We start from the raw sequence: 17260 nt of genomic DNA, 5'->3' as shown, positions 1-17260 counted from the left end.
AATGTGAAATTGCAATAAAAAACTACCAGAAGATTATGAATTTTTACTTATCAAGTAGAGCCTCCAAATTATAATTTTTCATTTTTCAATGAAAAACATACCACTGACTGGTTCACATCTTCTGTTAAGTGAAATAAGAAACCACTTGTTGTTAATAATTTATAGTTAATATTTAAGGTTGGAAAGTAATTTGAAGCATCAGGCATAATCAACAGAACAAAGATGAAAAACTAGTTTTTTTTCTTCTTCTCAGATATCTATTTCGTTTCTTCTGTTAACAATTATCTGTTTTTCAGTTTCGTTTGACGTTCAAATGTACTATGGGATTTGAGTTTAGCCTAAGCTCCCCTACGAACCAAAAATAAGTGAATAATTTGTTAAATATTTTGAGAAACTTTTCTCAAATCTGAAAATTACAATCAAGTTGAAAAACTGTCTGCGTTGAATACAATAGTGCACAAAATAGAGCCAGTTTGTACACAAAAACTTTTTTTCAAGAAGCCAGAAAAACCTACAAAATATGAACGAAGTATTTCAATTTCTTTGTTTTTTGCCTCGCCCTCTAGACGTAAAATTGATTGTTTTATTTTTCGTGTACATAAGGGATATAACAGTTGTTCAAATCTCAGATCCAAATGCAGGCGAAAAAACAACAGAACTGAACTACAATGTTCTATGTTTTTAAAAAATCAGTAGAATTTTCTTTTCCATTTATGTCTTTTCAATGTCTTCTATTTCTTTTTTATTTCGCTTTCATCTATTTTGATTTATTTGTTTGTTTATGTCGGACAACCCTTGGGCTGCAAAAGAAAGAAGAATCTAACAAAATACTAACTAAACAGACGAGAATGAACTCTGAAAGTTTTACGTTTTTTACTCCACCGTAATCTATAACTATGTAAATTAATTTTCATTTTTTGTTGCTGGGTAAATTGCCGGAATGTAAAATATTTTTTAAAACAATGTATAAATATTTTTATTGGAATGCAATTATTAAAGATATCAACACCACCCTCTCCCCCAGTCGTTTCCTTTTCCTGTTTTCTTTCTAATTTTTTAAACTTCTCGCCATTTCCAAACTGAATTACAATTCGAGATTTCATTATAAAAATGCTTCTAAGGGCTTCAATGTGACGTTTCGTTTTTTTTCTTCTACGGTCCTTCAGAAAAAAGCCTTCCATATATAGTACCCCAATGTAAAAAATGAATGGATATCCCTCAATTTTTTGCGCGCTTTGGGAATCTAAAATTTAAAACTATTTGAAAAGTCTGAAAATTTTCTAGCACCGCTCTTTTTATCAACCCTATTTTTTTAGATTGTAGTCTCCATGTGTTTAACAAGTTGGGCTGCACTCACCAGCGTCAATTGGCGGTTTGAATACCATCCTCAGTGACGAACACCAAAAAATGTTTAATTTTGGAGTTTTTTGTATGGCCTTGTCTTTTTGAAGGAAATTCAATTCTTCCATGAGTTAGATCTCCTGGGACTGTCTAAGTAAATAAACATTACTAGTGCTAATCATTTGCCGGTTTTTTTCTAACGCTTGTTAAACGATTCTAGCAAATTGCAAAGCCAGAAGACAGATTCTGCAAAACATGAAAAGCCAAAAGTCTGTTTCAGTTCTGCAAAACATGAAAATCCGATGGAGTGAGTGATTGCTGGACTATTCCTAGCGACGGCCAAAAGCTACGACAAGGGATCGTTTGGAACAATTGTTGTAGGCCTTTTTGTTATTGGTAGTTTTGTAAATTGTGGGCTGTTAAAATATTCGCATTTTGAATGGAAGTTTATCAGTATCATTCCCTTAATTTCTTTGTCGGCCAGAATCAGCACTCCTGGTAATTCTCGCCAATCATGAGTCGAGCTGTTTTCAACTGTTTATCAACTTTTTTGCAACGTACATATGATGTCTTTCCTGACTTGTAGAGACTGGAAGGTGCGGCTGTAATTTTTATGAAGAAATTTTAATTCCAATAATATTTAAAACTGCAAGACTTCACGATGCATCGTATGGTTGGTAAACTAATAAAAAGATGGGTTTAAAATGAAAAGTTTTTCAGGCTCATTATAATGAGCGTTGAAATTTGTTTTGTCTAATGCATGAAGCACCATCATACATTTAAGATCAGCGCAAAATTTTGAAAAACCTGTGAAGAGAACGCCAAAATAATTGCGAAAACAGTCTTAAATTTTTTTTCTCTCAATTTTGTCTGACACAAATTTCTAGCTGTTTCTCTGGCGAAAAATGTTTGACAAAATTACCATTCAGCTATCTCTACATTAAGTCTACAAAACTATAACTCTAATAAATTGTACAATTCTGTTCGATATTAATAGGAGAACTGAATTGAGCAATGGAGTTTCAATGGGTTGAAATAGATTAGATCAAAAAAAATTCTCGAATAATTTCCTTATAACTGAAGCATTGCCTTCACGAAAGCAAAAGAAATAAAGAATGTATTTACAATTATTTTAGTTTTTCAAATTAAACGCATAAAATTATACAATGCTGATAGCAACGTATTTCTTCGAATTTTGATATTACATCAAATTTTTAAAACTGAACATTTTTCACATGATGTCAATTTGATTAACAACCCGTACCGAACCTCTAGAGTAGATCAGAGCTGGAGCAGGGTAATTCCAGCGTCAGGTGCGCTATCAGAGCTGGAACAGAGCTCCCCCAGGAGACCTCTCAACTCTGGGTCTTGTCTTAACAGAATAGAACACAGAGTAGGTGTAATCTGGATGACAAAGTTGATCACAGAGTAGGTCTACTCTGGAGTCTGTCTTGACAGAGTTGATCAAAAAGTAGGTCTACTATGGTGTCAGTCTTGACAACAGAGTTTATCACAGAATAAAACTAATAGCAGAGTACAACCACCCGGGTCAATATGTGAGCGGGTCCCAGGTTGAGGTGCCATCCGAAAGTAACCCTGATCAGACCAATCCCAGAAAAAAAGTGTCCACTGATTAAACTAAAGTGCGCTTAAAACCGCGTGTGCACTCGAAGTGCGCTCGAAACTGTCTCTGATCAGACCTTGCCAAACGGAAATGACCTCTGAACCGACCAAAATTAGACAATGACCAAGAAATCAGACAGTCCAGACAATTGTGTGACCATGGCCCAGACCAAAACCAGATTATCGTCCAGACGGTTGTGCGGCCGATCAAGATCAGATTATTGTGCGCTCGAAACTGCCTCTGATCAGACTATATTGATTAGGCTAAATTGATTAAACAGATAAGCTTTGTCATGATTGTATTGGTAGCCTGAATAAATAAAATATTACATATTTTGTTATATCAATGTAAAACGAAAACACAAGCGAAGATGCCAAGTGAGCATCAAAATAATTTCAAATAAAATAGTTTATTCCAAGAAGCTCTTTTGGAGCTGAGCACCACTGATAGCGTGCAACCAGTAAACTTCATCATTTATTTTTAACTATGGATATTTTTTCTATAAAATTCAGTCTTGTTATTCATTTTATCGTTTTTTTTCGTACTATTTGGGAAATCTAGTTAATTTAAATTTGAGTAAAAAGATTTCTTAGCTGGGGAAATATTCGAAATTATGAGGAATTATTGATGTCTCTATTGTTTAACCAAAATTGAAATCTCATAAATTCTGTTTTTGAACACCTGAACTATATTTAGATATTCGTTTCTTTCAAAAATTGATAAAATCTCCTTGATTAGAAATGCTTAACTTTTACAGTGCTGGTATTATAGCACTTTTTATGTTTGGACAGTTTTCTCTTTCCGGTAGGCAGTATTTTGCTTGACGTTAGCTCAGAAATAAAGTCATTTGGAAAAATCAGTACTGAAGTAGCAAAAATCAGTTCTTGGCATTTTGATTTCTAGCAGGGAAGCCAGGCCTTTCTTATTATAGCTCCCATGAAATCATAGTCCCTCATTATTGTATAATTACCATGATTGGGGGTGGGCTTTAGGTTATCTGACCAGTAAGCTGGGGGTGCTATAATGGGAAAGACCCGGGCAGTCATCAAGGGTTCAAATGCTACTGCTCTTTAGTGTTCGCAACCAAAACATTGATTGATGATTTTTAGTAAAGTAGACGGAATCCTGACGACGACGAAAAACCTGTGTACAATGAACAGACAGTGGTCAAATCCTGCTCGTCCAAGGTGAGTGTGGATATTTTTCAGCTTAAGAAATGTAATATGCTCCAACCTGTTGGAATGACTAGTCTGCAAGTGTTATATAAGTTGGACTGCTGTCACCAGGCGTCAATTGTCAGTCAGAAAACGAAAATTCAAAATACTACTTTAATAAGGAACACTTATCAAGTATACTTATCCCAGGCATTTTTTTGAAAAACGTTGATACGATTTAGGCAAATAAAACACACAAAGCTTTCCAAACTAGGTAAGCTCTACCAAACATTTTGACTGTTTCACACTTCAACTTTATAAAGAAATTTTTTGATATTAGATTGTTGCATAAAAGTCCAAAAGAGTTCTTTTGGGGGTAGCAAAAACAAACATCGCCGGCAGAAAACCGCCGTTGACGCCCTTGACGCATATCGAGATTGAAACAGAAAAAGAAAAAAAAGATCAGATAAAAATTGACAGACATTTTTCCTAAGTTATAAAAAGTGATCTGATTCAGTGTGGAGTTACGCATAGACTCTAAAACTAGAAGCCTAGGTCAGCTTCTAAACTCAAAATTATTGAGCTGAATACTATAGCCAGCTAACAATCGCTCTAATGAACTTTGATAACCTAACACAATATAACTTAAGGACTGGGCTTTATCGATTTGTCCTGTTTCCTCTAATTTTGCTCTTTTGACATTGATCGCATTCAGCACATTGCTTAATTAAAAATTTGAAAGAAAGTAAAATTCGTTCAGTTGAAACATTGAGTGAGGTAAGTCACGAGTCAAGGGCAAAAATTGTGACTTTTGTAAAAACAAAAAGCGTGATCAAATGTTATTGCGAATTTTAAAAAACTTAACAGGACAAATCCTGAATTACAATCAAAATAAATGAGCTTCCTAAAAACCTGATATTCATTATTTTTAAATTAAAATCAAACTGAGACAGTCACAAAGTACGTGACCTTAGTTGAGCAAAAGTTAACCTATTCTGAAAACAATTAGAAAATTTTTCTTCCAGGACAAAAATGAGTTACAGTAAAACATCCTTGTGGTAATCAATGATAAAAAAGCCAAAAAATTAAGAAATCGTCAAAAATCAAAATTTTTTCTAAGTAACATAATCTCATAACTACCTGGCAAATTTCTTCACTGTTGTTTACCAAACCACTCTAAAAGTTTTAAATCATCAACTCCCTATTAGCAACCGATAAAAGTTTTCATAATTGAGGCTTAGTTATAAGAGAGCAAACAACAAAAAAATGGGAAAAAACTCAAAAAATCACCCATTATTTGCGGAAAACTTAAACCGCATCATTCATAGAAAGCGAGAACTATAAAGAGAACCAATTATTTCGGTTACCTAAAGCATATTTCACAATAGATGAGACCTGTTCAATAAAAAACATTAAGTGATAAGACAATTAAGAAAAAAGCCAAAAAATCAGAAAAACCTTTTACTACTCCAGGTTGAATTAAATCACCATTCTTAATTGACTTCTCACTGACCTGAGAAAGCTGAAGAAAGCATGAACAGATCTTAAGAGAAGATTGCACAACAATGCAATCAAAATACTTTCGATTGTAAAAGAAAGAGGGCGCCTAAATAATAGCCTTCGGGAGGCTGACTTACTTGAGTTTTTATCTCATTTGTTGCACCAAGCTCCAACGAAGTACTTTTAGTGAATTTTATAAGTTGTTTTTCTACATAAAATTCTTTAAAAATTTTAAAAAAAGTCTTCCATCTGTCTACTGATTTCTACAAAAGTTAATAATGAAAATGGCAATTTCAGAGTACTAAACAGAAATCTGAAATAGAATGTCATTTTTAAAAACAACCTTTGCTACCGGTACTGCAGCTACGTGCGCAGTTCAGAGAATTTTGCTGTTAAAGCGGTGAAATTTAGCATCGCTCTCAACGCATTCTCCCAAATTTTACATATCTTCATCAAAAAGTTGAGTTGATAAAAAATTGTGTCAACTTAGCTGTGAAACAATTTTTAACTGTTATTTCTCTTCAGCGCTTTCACGCATTCACAGCTATTCAACGCATTCAACGCATTCAACGCATTCAACGCATTCACAGCTTTCACGCATTCAACGCATTCACAGCTATTCTTACGACTTTTTTTCAATGTTTTTGCGGTGAAGATATTTGCTAAATTTAGCTGTGATTTTTTGATTTTTTGTAAGATTTGCTATTTCTTACATCTTTTCACTGCAACAATTGCAATTCTTAATTTTTTAGACCAATTTTTAGCGTTGACACTTCCATCCGGGGAAACATCCATCAAATAGACAACATCATACATAAATATGCTAAAAAAGAGCCTCTGAATCACTGAAATGGAGTGAATAATTTGAAAAACGTTCCCGTTAAGTGGCTATTTAGTTTGAATCAGGCGTCCTATTATGAAAAGATATGCACCGACAAAAAGCAATGAATGTTTTTAATATAACCCCCATCACTACGACCACCACAATATTACATACTTTCGACATTTTTCATGTGTCCATGACTGAACTAGTATTTTTTTAATTCACGCAACCTACCATTCGATGCGCTGAAAATAATTGTACCCTGGAAGCTCACATCTGAAATGGGATAGGTGATTAGCACAGTTCCGAGCTGCATGAAAACTTGTTGTGTGGTAACCAGCTGCTCAACATCTGGTTGGTCTAGGACAGAACAGAACAAAATAATAAAAGCTGGAAACAATCCCATTTCAACTTTGGAACATTTTTTAAATTGGTTTTCTGTCTCTCTTAAATACTGATTTTCAAAATAAAGTTGTGCCCCCTAGTTTTTCGAAGTAAAAATTTAATTTTTGGCGCAATATTACTCCACCTTGCAATCAAATTTTGGAGAAAATTTTTACACAATTGATCCTCTTGTCTAGTGGTCTTGTCGACTTATGAAATTCATTTAATACGAAACGGTAAATTCCCAGGTTGAGATCCTCGTTTGTGACGCACCCGTACCTAACTCTAAGGCAAATTCAGTACTGAAGATCATTTTGACCTCGTATTACAGCAATAGTTTAGGAGGCTCACTAAAACAAAAATATTCTCGATAGCGGGCAGAATATAACACATTTGAGTGGTTAAACATTGTAGGGGTGGAACGGTATCAATCAGTAATAAACAGGGGTGTGGGGTAAATTATTCGGAGGGAAGAACCGCCGGCCGATGATAAATTAATGGGAAAAGCTAACGTAATGGTTAAGTGACTCTGCTTGAAGTCACTGAGAACTTCTGGCGTTTATCGAGAACCGCGAAACGTTTCAAGATATTAAGCCAGAATTTCGAAAAGACCTCTGCAGAGTCACGTAACCATGCTTAAAACACGAAACGCGCACGTTTTAAAATGACGAAAGTCAACGGAAGTCAAGTTCTGGCTAAGTAGCAACTTCTGGCAGTTTAACGTCTGGCACTGCAGACTTTCGGCATTTTAAAATGTGCACGTGAGTGTTTTAATATAAGAAATGTTACAATTCTTAGTTTCCCCTACCTGTCAAGCGTGCAACGTAGATGACATTGAAACTTGACACATCATTTGCACATTCCGTAAAATTGAGCGTAATTTCCGTGAATTGATTGTTAACTTCAGCACCAATAGGTCTGGTGTTATCATTGCTCAAAGGATACACACAATACGATGAAAAATTTCCAGGTATTGCCTCGTTGTCCAGATACAGCGAAATTTCCACAGGTCCTACGTCGATCCAGCGCATCGCAAATTGCAAAATTTGATTGTTGTCATTATAAGTGGCGTCAAACCAGAAATCACTTGTGGATCCGGTAACTCTGATTTGAACTCTCTCGTAGGGCGGAAGAATGCAGTCGCGAATTGTGAAAGTTACTTGAGCAATTATGGGAATAATTGGATCCAGGTTGCCAGTACAAAGAGTTCTGAGGTCGAGTCCTTCAAGTTGCAGTCTTTCGACTGGGAAAACGGCAGGAAAACTGTTATCTTGACTTATTTCAAACATCCATATGCCAGGGTATTGAACGTCGTAGTTGGAGTATGTCCACAAGTTAAGTACTTGCAGGGTTCCAGAAAAGGGCAACTCCAAAAAGTTACCTGTAGAATGAGAAAAAAGTCGGAAACTTCAACTTAATTTCTGCAACCATCCGCGGTATGAATCAAGAAAGCAAAGAAGCAAAACATTTTTTATTAAAATTTGGTTTTCCAACTTGTTCATACAACTGCAGTACCATTTTACCCACCGTTTTACACTTGCAATGTTTATGGGCATATGCTCCTCTGATATACCAAAAAGGCTGATTTATTCTTATCTTGAATTTGACCCTTATATCACATTTTAGTTCGTAGTTGGTCAATAACTAAAGATGTTGTTATGCAGCTCTGTTATATTTTATAAAATTTGGAGCAATATGCAAATGCTCTAAATTTTATACAATACAGCAAAGCTCCATAACAAATTTTTTGTTACTGAAACTATGAACTAGAATGGGACAGGCGAATAGAGACGCGAATCATCACAAATGTAAATGGTAGGTAAACTTTTATCGTCAAACCGTCCACCACAAACATATATAGTCCCAATTTATTTAGTTCATGTTGATACTGTCTGCAGAAGTCATCTCCCTCAAAGTGATTTTTCTTGGCTTTTATTGCCAAACCTCTCTATTCTTTCTTTTGTGTGTAAATAAACAAGACACACTCATTTGTTCTTATAATTACGGGATTACACCACAGCTTTGCAACCTATTAAAAAACAATTGCTCTGTTCTATACCGTATCACTACGCAGAATACAATATTCTTAAATAATTGTTTCTCTCAAGCTTGACATGAAAATAGCAAAAACAGTAAAATAGAGACCACCTAAACTTTCGGGCATGTGATTTTTCATTAAAACTTTTAAGAACTTAAGTAAACGTGCTATAGAACTTTCCGTCTACTACTAATAGCACTTCAAATTTAGCGGAGATCAGTTATTCTAAGTAAGATAAAAATTTGACCATCTTCCCCAGGCATCATCGGTTACACTCCGAACATTATGATGCAGTCCTTTCATTGCAGCTCTCTAACCCATGAGGCTACTGGGGCTTGAGTGGGTGAGGCTGCCGGTTCTCTTCTGAACCAAAGCATAAGCCTGTGACTGGGATAGTCGAATTTATTTGCGCATAGTTAGCAAAGCCCGATCTCCGCTGAATTATTGCCCGTTGAGTTCAAATGAAACACTCTGGACCTAAGGCTAACCAAAGTATTTTGAAAAATTTCACAGTTTGAATAAAACGCCGTTTCATTCTAAACACATACAATAAAAGTTTCAGGTCACGTTTTGCACAACAAAGTCTCTCCACACATCACTGAGAGTATATAAAACAGATCGTGAAAAAATCAGTATTGAAGCAGAATGTCGTAAAACACAAAACAGTCAGTCCGCTGATAACCGTTCATAGCACAAACAAGTATGAAAAAAATTTTGAAAAATTTCCAACGAAAAAACCTCAGCCGTAGCCCAACTGCTATCCTCATGTGCAAACCATTAGGCAACACCATCCGAAACAAAGTATTGAAAATCAAAAACAATGGCAAGCTTCAGAGCAAAGCTCATGCAACAGTTGTGGTTAAAAATCATCCGATGGTAAGTCAAGACCTGTACGACGAGCAACGACAGAGAGAAAAAAAGTTGACCGTCACGAAACATTCGACAACATTCGACTGCAAAGAGAGGAGCTTCAACACTTAAACAGTGAGCTCATGGACAGCAGCGGGCAACAGAAGCATTTGAAAGCATAGCTGTACAATCTGCAAAAAGTGGATTTTCATGGCTGCGAACCAAACATATGGCCCAAAACTTCGATTCAAATTCCCAAAATTTCATTGACTTTGCTGAGAACCCCTCAATTGAGCCGAAAATGATCCACTACAAGGTGGAATTGAGTGCAGTCAATCAGAACCGAGAGTAAGCATGCACACTCACATATTAGGTCCATGTCTGATGACAGGGTGAATCTGAGAGAACTGATTGCTACATCTGAAAAAGAATACAAGCACTTGGTACAATTAAAAGTCAGCACCACAAAACCCTCAAGCCGTAGCCCGCAAATAAAACTTAAAGAATTGCAAGTTTTTCAATCCAACACAAACTCTAGCTCCAATATCAGCCTCAGGAAATCAAATCAAAAAGACTAACTTCAAAAGTTGAACATGACTCCAACGGTCCTTATCCGTGCAATTTACAGAAACCACAAAAACTACTAAGTAGGAAACCGGCATAAGTCAATAAAGCCCATTATTTGCCTTGTAATTTGCACAACAAGAACACTTTCGCAATAACTAACAATTTGAGCAATTTACTCGTGAAAGGATTGGCATAACATTGAAACGTTGAGAAAAATCAACTCAGCTGCAACCGCTTGCTCGGAATAAACACCGAGGAATGAGTAGAGCACTAAATCTTGGACCCCTCCTTAGCAGGTCATCTGAATTGGCATAAATGATACAGTTTTTTCAAAAACCAATAACGTATCGTAATCTATCCCTGTAAAAAGCTAAATACCTTATCTTTAATCTTTTGTCACCCACAAAAGTTCTGTCACCCATCGACCTTTGAACTTCGGTCACGCACTTTGATTTGTGGTTACTCCAACTACGGAAACTTCCTTGATGACCCATTGCACGAACTAACCAACAAATATCGAAAACCTCAAAAAAATCAGCGCCTACCTCACCTGACTTCTGCATTCAGAAAACAAACCAGAATGCATGACAACGCATCACATTTCGTCTGCAAATTTTTGAGTCCTAGTCGAATTCTTCTGCTGTTTGAAAAGCCACCGGAGACAATTTGGCCATTTCAAATTTTACCCTCTGAAACCAACCAAATTGTCCAAATTTGCAGATCAGCAACAGTGGAAATGAAATAAAGGTCGGTTAACTGATCTACAAAAAGTGAGAAACTACAATACCGCTTTTCATTTCTGTCCATCAATTAGCAAAACAATCAAGGAAAGACAACAAATGGTCCGTTTTTATAAAAAGTTGTGTCAGTAGTCTCAAAGCGCACGACACGGATTTTTTTCTCTTTGGTTTTCATCATTTCACTTTACAATGAGATGACTTCAAATAATCACAACCGAGCGGAATGGAAAATGGTCATCAAACTATGGGCAATTCAGGTAACAACAAAGAAGAGACCAGCAGAAACAATCCATCCCCGGGAGAAGTCTGGGAATTGTTGTTTTATCAAACAACATCCTCCAATCCAATCACTGTAGTGGATATCTTCAAAAAATTTTCAACACATAGTGCAGGTCTTTTATGAGCCAAAAACTGTAACAAAAGTGGAATCAGATAGTCAAAATGCTACAAACTGTACTTGAAAGATCAAAGCCAGTTTTCAACCAAACAAAAACAGCCGGATGAGCCACAGCTACGCTCGAGACCGAGAACAAGAATAATTGCTTCAACAGAATCTTATTTAGCAACAATCAGATAATTTAGTAGATAAGATCCCCCAACACAACTGAAAAAAACTTATCATACAAATTTTTAAGCATAGAAACAGTGCGAGCGGTTACACGCAAATCACAACACGCTACAAAACTCCTGACATTGAAGCAACCGAAGATTTTGCACTGCTTCCTGCCTCTCTTCGCAAAGAACGAACATTGTTGACTGCTGAAATTGTGATTGGGCTTGGCCCATTGCCTAATTCGGAGCCATTGACAAACATTTCAATTTATGCAACTGCAAACAAAGAACTTCTGAAAGCGCTACTTTCCGCTGAGCATCTGAGTAAAAAGTTGCGCATAACTCAGAAAATACAACCCAGTCAATCAATAATCGCAAACGCTAACTACATAATATTGGTAGTCCTTGAAAGGACGATGTTACCTTGCGCAACAACTGTTTCATGGCAAAAGTTCAATTAACGCATTTCAGAACAGAATAGACGAGGACAATCAGCGGAAGCAGGATTACCGGGCAATGTTCACGTACTATTTAAAGAAAAACAAGAAAAAATGGCTGGAATTCAAACGTCAAACAGAGTGTGGTTTTTGCCTCGCCAACACCTTGTCGAAGAACAAAAACCAGACAACTGCAAGTTACAAATAATGCCCCCATGTATAATGAAACTTCAATAAAGGATGCTCTTGTCACGGGGCCAGATCTCCCTGCAATCATCGGGAACTGCTGCTCCGAGAAAACAAAGTTGCAGTAACAGCAGCAGAATAACTAATTCTGAAGAAAGTTGAAAATTAGGACCACGATGCACTTGGCTACTTGTGGATTGATAAAGGAGCAAAACAGCCCTTCAATTACACTCGACTCATTTTAGGTCAAAACAGCAGCAATCATCAGATACGCTGGTCTTCACAAAATCAAGGCTGAATTGAATATCACACAGAGGAAGTTTCTGTCTATGGCCGACATCTGTTTGACCCATAGGTGTAATCTGACCTATCGCAACTTGAATCTGAGTCACACTCCAAAGATTCATCGAGGAAGGACGCAATTGGGATCAACCTTAATCACCATTGAGCTCCAGCAGTGGCTTTGGGAAGTTGACATCATGCCGGCACTTGCGCGATTCCGGTCCCAAGCACAAACGATGTTCAACAATTGCACACTTTCACTAAATTTTTCACTTTCAGCAATATAAGCATTCAATATAACAACAATTGAGCCGGACTTGAGAAAATCAAACTAATGTTATCATCAGCAAGGCAAAAGTGACTCCTAAAAATAGATCAGCTGTCTAAAGCTACAACTGGAAGCAGAAGTGTTGGCAGGGGAACTGGCTGGCTTCTGCGTGAGCGAGATGAGATGACCATCATGATCCGGAGCAGAACCTTCCGGAATGCCAGCATAACAGTGCTTGGCCGGATTGCGTCAAAAGAGCATCCACTAACATTCATGCATTTTTGCTACCAACATCCTCTTCTGTGCGGTGCGAGAGGTAAAATCAAATCAACCGAAAGCAAGAATGTTTCAACAGCCAATAAATTTTCAGCAGACAAGAATTAGTCAGGAAATTCGCTTATCAGGATCTCACAAGAATTGCGTTTGGAAAACACTCGCACAATCAGAAAACAGACAACTAGTTGTTTCTCGGGCCTTTTGTCAACAGCAGCAGCGTGCTGAAAGCTAGGGAAAGGCTAGATAGATCAGGATTGGCATTCAAAAAGAAAACGACCTTCCATCATTCACGCCAGATGCAGCATAGAAAAATGTTAGATTGAAGAGATTGAAGACTAGATTGAAGAGATTGAGGCACGTAAAGACTGTGGTCACAATGTAAATGAGCATGTTGGTTCACGAAACTTTTATGACAATGGACATAAGCAGTGCACTTAAAGTTTATGTCAGGTACTGCTTGATCTGTAGACCTTTGCGTGCAGACAAAGTGTGATCGAATATGGCCGTGCTACCAGTCTCCAGATCTACACTTTCGTCTAAATGTCAACTATTTGTGAGCACAGGTGTCATAATGTTTGGGGATTCCCCTTTTGAAGTTCCAAAACTTCTGTCATAACTCAACTGTGTGTGTGTGCATGTTCATTAGCACATTGAACATTGAGCGCTGGCACTGATTTTAGAGGTTTGTGAAGACCTATCAACATATTGTTGACTTATGTCCTTGTGTCCAACAACGGCAAAACTTTCTCTCGACTCAAATTTAAAGAAGAGATTACAAATTCAAATGCAAATTCGAAGAGAATACAAGGCAGACAACGAATAGATTCATCTTCACTTGTCGAGGCAAAATATCCACTGAAAGCTCATTGCAATTCTATTGACCACATTTTTGCTATGCTTGGGAACAACTCATTCGATTGGCCTAAGCGAGTTTGCTAAATACCATGGGGTAGCTGAAAGTTAGCGCATTTAGTCCTCCAACCAGTAGTGGCAGAATCCGAGGCATCCTCAATTCACGCCAGTTTTACCTATCTGGGAAAAGAACTATCTAACGACGGGCCTCTCGAAGGAAACCATTTTTCGAGTGGAAGACCGCATAAATGAATCATGCTACATGTATCAACCCATCATGGTTTTGCATAAAATATGACAAAAATCACAAAATCCTGATCACTTAAAGAAACTTTTACCTGAGGTAAACAAACGGTTCAAATGGCAGTAATGTATTGCTGACGCTCAGCGAAATTGGCATCGTTTGACTGCACAAATACCAGACTCCAAGAGCATTTTGGCCAACTGTCCAATGGTTAGGGCGCATGATAGCAGCGGCGGAGTGGCGAGATGTTTTGACATTCAAACAAGCCCCAGATTGATAAAATATGCAAAAGAAAATTTCAGAAAAAATGTCGATGCGAAATATTTGAATTCTACCGAGGGAGCCGCGGTGTGCTATTGATGACGTTCTAGATATAGTTCAGTTGAAATTATATCAATTTCTGTGATTCAAGGTTGAATTTTCGATGAAGAGAGTGAAGGGCACGTAAACATTTTTCCAAAAACCAAAGTAATCGTAGAATATTTAGTTAATGTGTGTATAATTTCTGCAGATGTCATCTCTCTCAGTTTAATTTCGCTTGATTCTTATTGCAAATAAATCATTTCTTTCGTTTTGCTCTGAAAATAACTAGCCACACACTTTTATCCCATAAATTCGTATTAAATCATAACTTGGTAAACTATTATAAAACAATTGCTCAGAGCAATACTGCATTACTATACAAAAAGAGTCTTTTCAAGCAGTTGTTTCTCTCAAACTTGATTTAATAGCAGGAAAATTTACTAACAAAAAGGGTTCATTCTTTCCGGATAATAACGCTCGAAGATCAGCGACCACTGTTAAACGCTTTCCAATTAGATAGTGTTTTAAGTACTGAGTGGACCAAACAAATCCACGTAGTTTCATTTTGTCGACACTCTAATGTTCTTCTAACGATTTGAGATATCGCACAGCAAAAGCAAATTAATTCCAGCGTTCGTGGTTACATTTCTCCACTGCGCTGTACTAATCCTCTGTGGTTCTCGCCTTTGTTTCACTATTTCTAATGCAGAGTTCAATTTTTTTTCGGTTGCGCTGGCAATAAGGTCTTATACTTCTTTGGCGTTTTTCCGTACTCTTCAGATCGAATGTATTCAATTGGTATTTCCAACAGATCCCTATGTTTGATGATATATTTGGGACACATTGGAAGAAGTTTTCTTAGATTACGATTTGCGCAAAAAAAATGAACGATTTCTATCCAATGTGTTTGATGCTTCTATGTTTGCAAAGTTTTCTTCTAATTCCAACTTTTAATGAAAATAATATTCCAACAAATCTATATTTTGCATCGCGATATGAAATCTTCCCAAAATCTTTAAAACTATTCCTCATGGAGTTTTTAACCTTAATTTGATCCAACTTCCTTTTGCTCACTATTAGGAAGACATTAGGCAAACAGTAAGAGTTTTGCAGACCAAAGAGTGTAAATTTATCACTTTTTGAAAATTTGCTGGCATATCTGTTAATCCGCAAAATCCAGTTTCTAATGGGTAATTTCCTGGTATATCACTGACTATTTCAATAAAATGCATTTGATAGCTATGTTTGTAAAGTTGTTTGTTGCGACTCAAGTTGTTTGAATCGACTCAAATTTTATGGAAAGATGTTTGTAACTGCAAAAAACTGTTGGTGAAATAAAATTTTGGACTCAAAATTTTGATAACATTTTTATATGTCTCTTGTAAGTAATATTTGTAACTCTACTTTTCATTTCTGCTGTACTTTTATCGGATCTTGTTCTCCTTTTTGATTTCAAGCTAATAATTTTCGTGAAATTTTGACATGAACGTATGCGTTGTTGATTTAACAACTCTTAAAACTATTTCCGGAAGTTCACATGCTTTTTGATGAAATATTAGACTCACTGCACTGCAACTGACTACATTGTTAGTATTTCACTCTTGAATTAATCAATTTACAAGTGTTTCGAATATGTCCGTACGAATAAGCGCCGGAAGTCCGTTCTTTACCCCAAAATCAGTCTCCTTGTGGACCAGTTGTTGTGCTTAGTTCGTTGCGGAAGTTTTCCAAGTGAATCGGATTTGTGTGACAACTTTCGCGGTATCAAAATTTGATTGAATAGTTTTTGCAATCATTTCATCCTCAATTGAGCAGGCGCTTCCTGAGTCCAAAAAGGGGGACTGCTTTGCCAATCTAGCCATTATATCAGACCCGCATGTCAGTTGGAGTATTCAACATTAATTGACAATGATTGTTTGATAAACTGTAACTTGAATCGCTATTTTCATAACAGTTTCAATGTTTTTACAATTCTGTCTTCCTTGTCTTCTCTGTTATTGACATTTGAAACACTTTGATGAATATTTTTATTGGGTGAATTCAGATAGACCCTTGCCAAGTGGTTTGAAAATCCACAGATATTACTTCAAGTGAACTACAAACCACAAGTGAACTACATGCCGGTTTTGTGGTTTGGTGTCGGCTTTTGCCCACAATTTGATTTGTTGCATTTCGCTTATCGGGCATTCTCCTCTGCTCTTGACACTTATTCGTACCGCTACAATTTTGTATAAAATGAATTGAGTTCACCACATTTCGCGCTGCATTCAATGTTCCGTTCCTTTAAGACAAATCGTATTGGGGAGGGAGCATTTTAGGTTATAACTCTCTCTATCCCACTAAATTGTGATGCTAATCTCTCTAAATACAATCTCTGCGCATTCACCTAACTTTCACTTTGCCATTTGAACTGCTTTTCTTAAACTAAGATACCTGTCAAATAGGGATCTTTTCCGCTAGCCCCCCCCCCCCCCCCCCCCCCCCCCAGTCCTATATAGCCGAAATTTAGGCACCCCCCAAAAATTAATGTTTTGCTCCCTTCTGAAAAATTTATTTATTTTCATAATATCGTTCCTAGTATAGTACGTAGCAGTTTTCAAGAAATTTATAGTTTTTAACCCCTTTACAAAGCTCGTAATTACTAAAAATGCAATAAGAACAAGTTTTTGGTTGATGCTTACATTATATGCAGTGACTTATTGCTATACACATATTATTTTCAAACCTCCGCTCTAATAGTATTTTCTAAATGCCTATTCATACGTATACATAGGTAATAACTCAAATGTATACATAATGTTTAAACATATACAAATGGGGGGTGCCTAATTTACTGGGGG

General features: G+C 36.7%; 2 protein-coding genes across 2 annotated transcripts in view; one reads left to right on the top strand and one right to left on the bottom strand.

Moving 5' to 3' along the window:
- LOC142336816 (uncharacterized) overlaps window positions 1-17260 on the top strand; it is a 173032-nt gene that overhangs the window by 85883 nt on the left and 69889 nt on the right. The gene's annotated exons all lie outside the window — the stretch shown is intronic.
- LOC142336100 (uncharacterized) overlaps window positions 1-17260 on the bottom strand; it is a 31263-nt gene that overhangs the window by 10217 nt on the left and 3786 nt on the right. Inside the window, exons 2-3 of the mRNA XM_075384643.1 lie at window positions 7635-8207; window positions 6677-6802 (exon numbers count right to left, since the gene is read on the bottom strand). Coding sequence (XP_075240758.1) covers window positions 6677-6802; window positions 7635-8207 — 699 coding nt within the window. The remainder of the gene's footprint in view (window positions 1-6676; window positions 6803-7634; window positions 8208-17260) is intronic.

This window comes from Convolutriloba macropyga, chromosome 3 (assembly GCF_964194025.1).
Source record: "Convolutriloba macropyga chromosome 3, txConMacr16.3, whole genome shotgun sequence".
NCBI lineage: Eukaryota > Metazoa > Xenacoelomorpha > Acoela > Convolutidae > Convolutriloba > Convolutriloba macropyga.
Note: the sequence above shows the minus strand (reverse complement) of the source record. Positions and strands in the feature narration are given on the sequence as shown.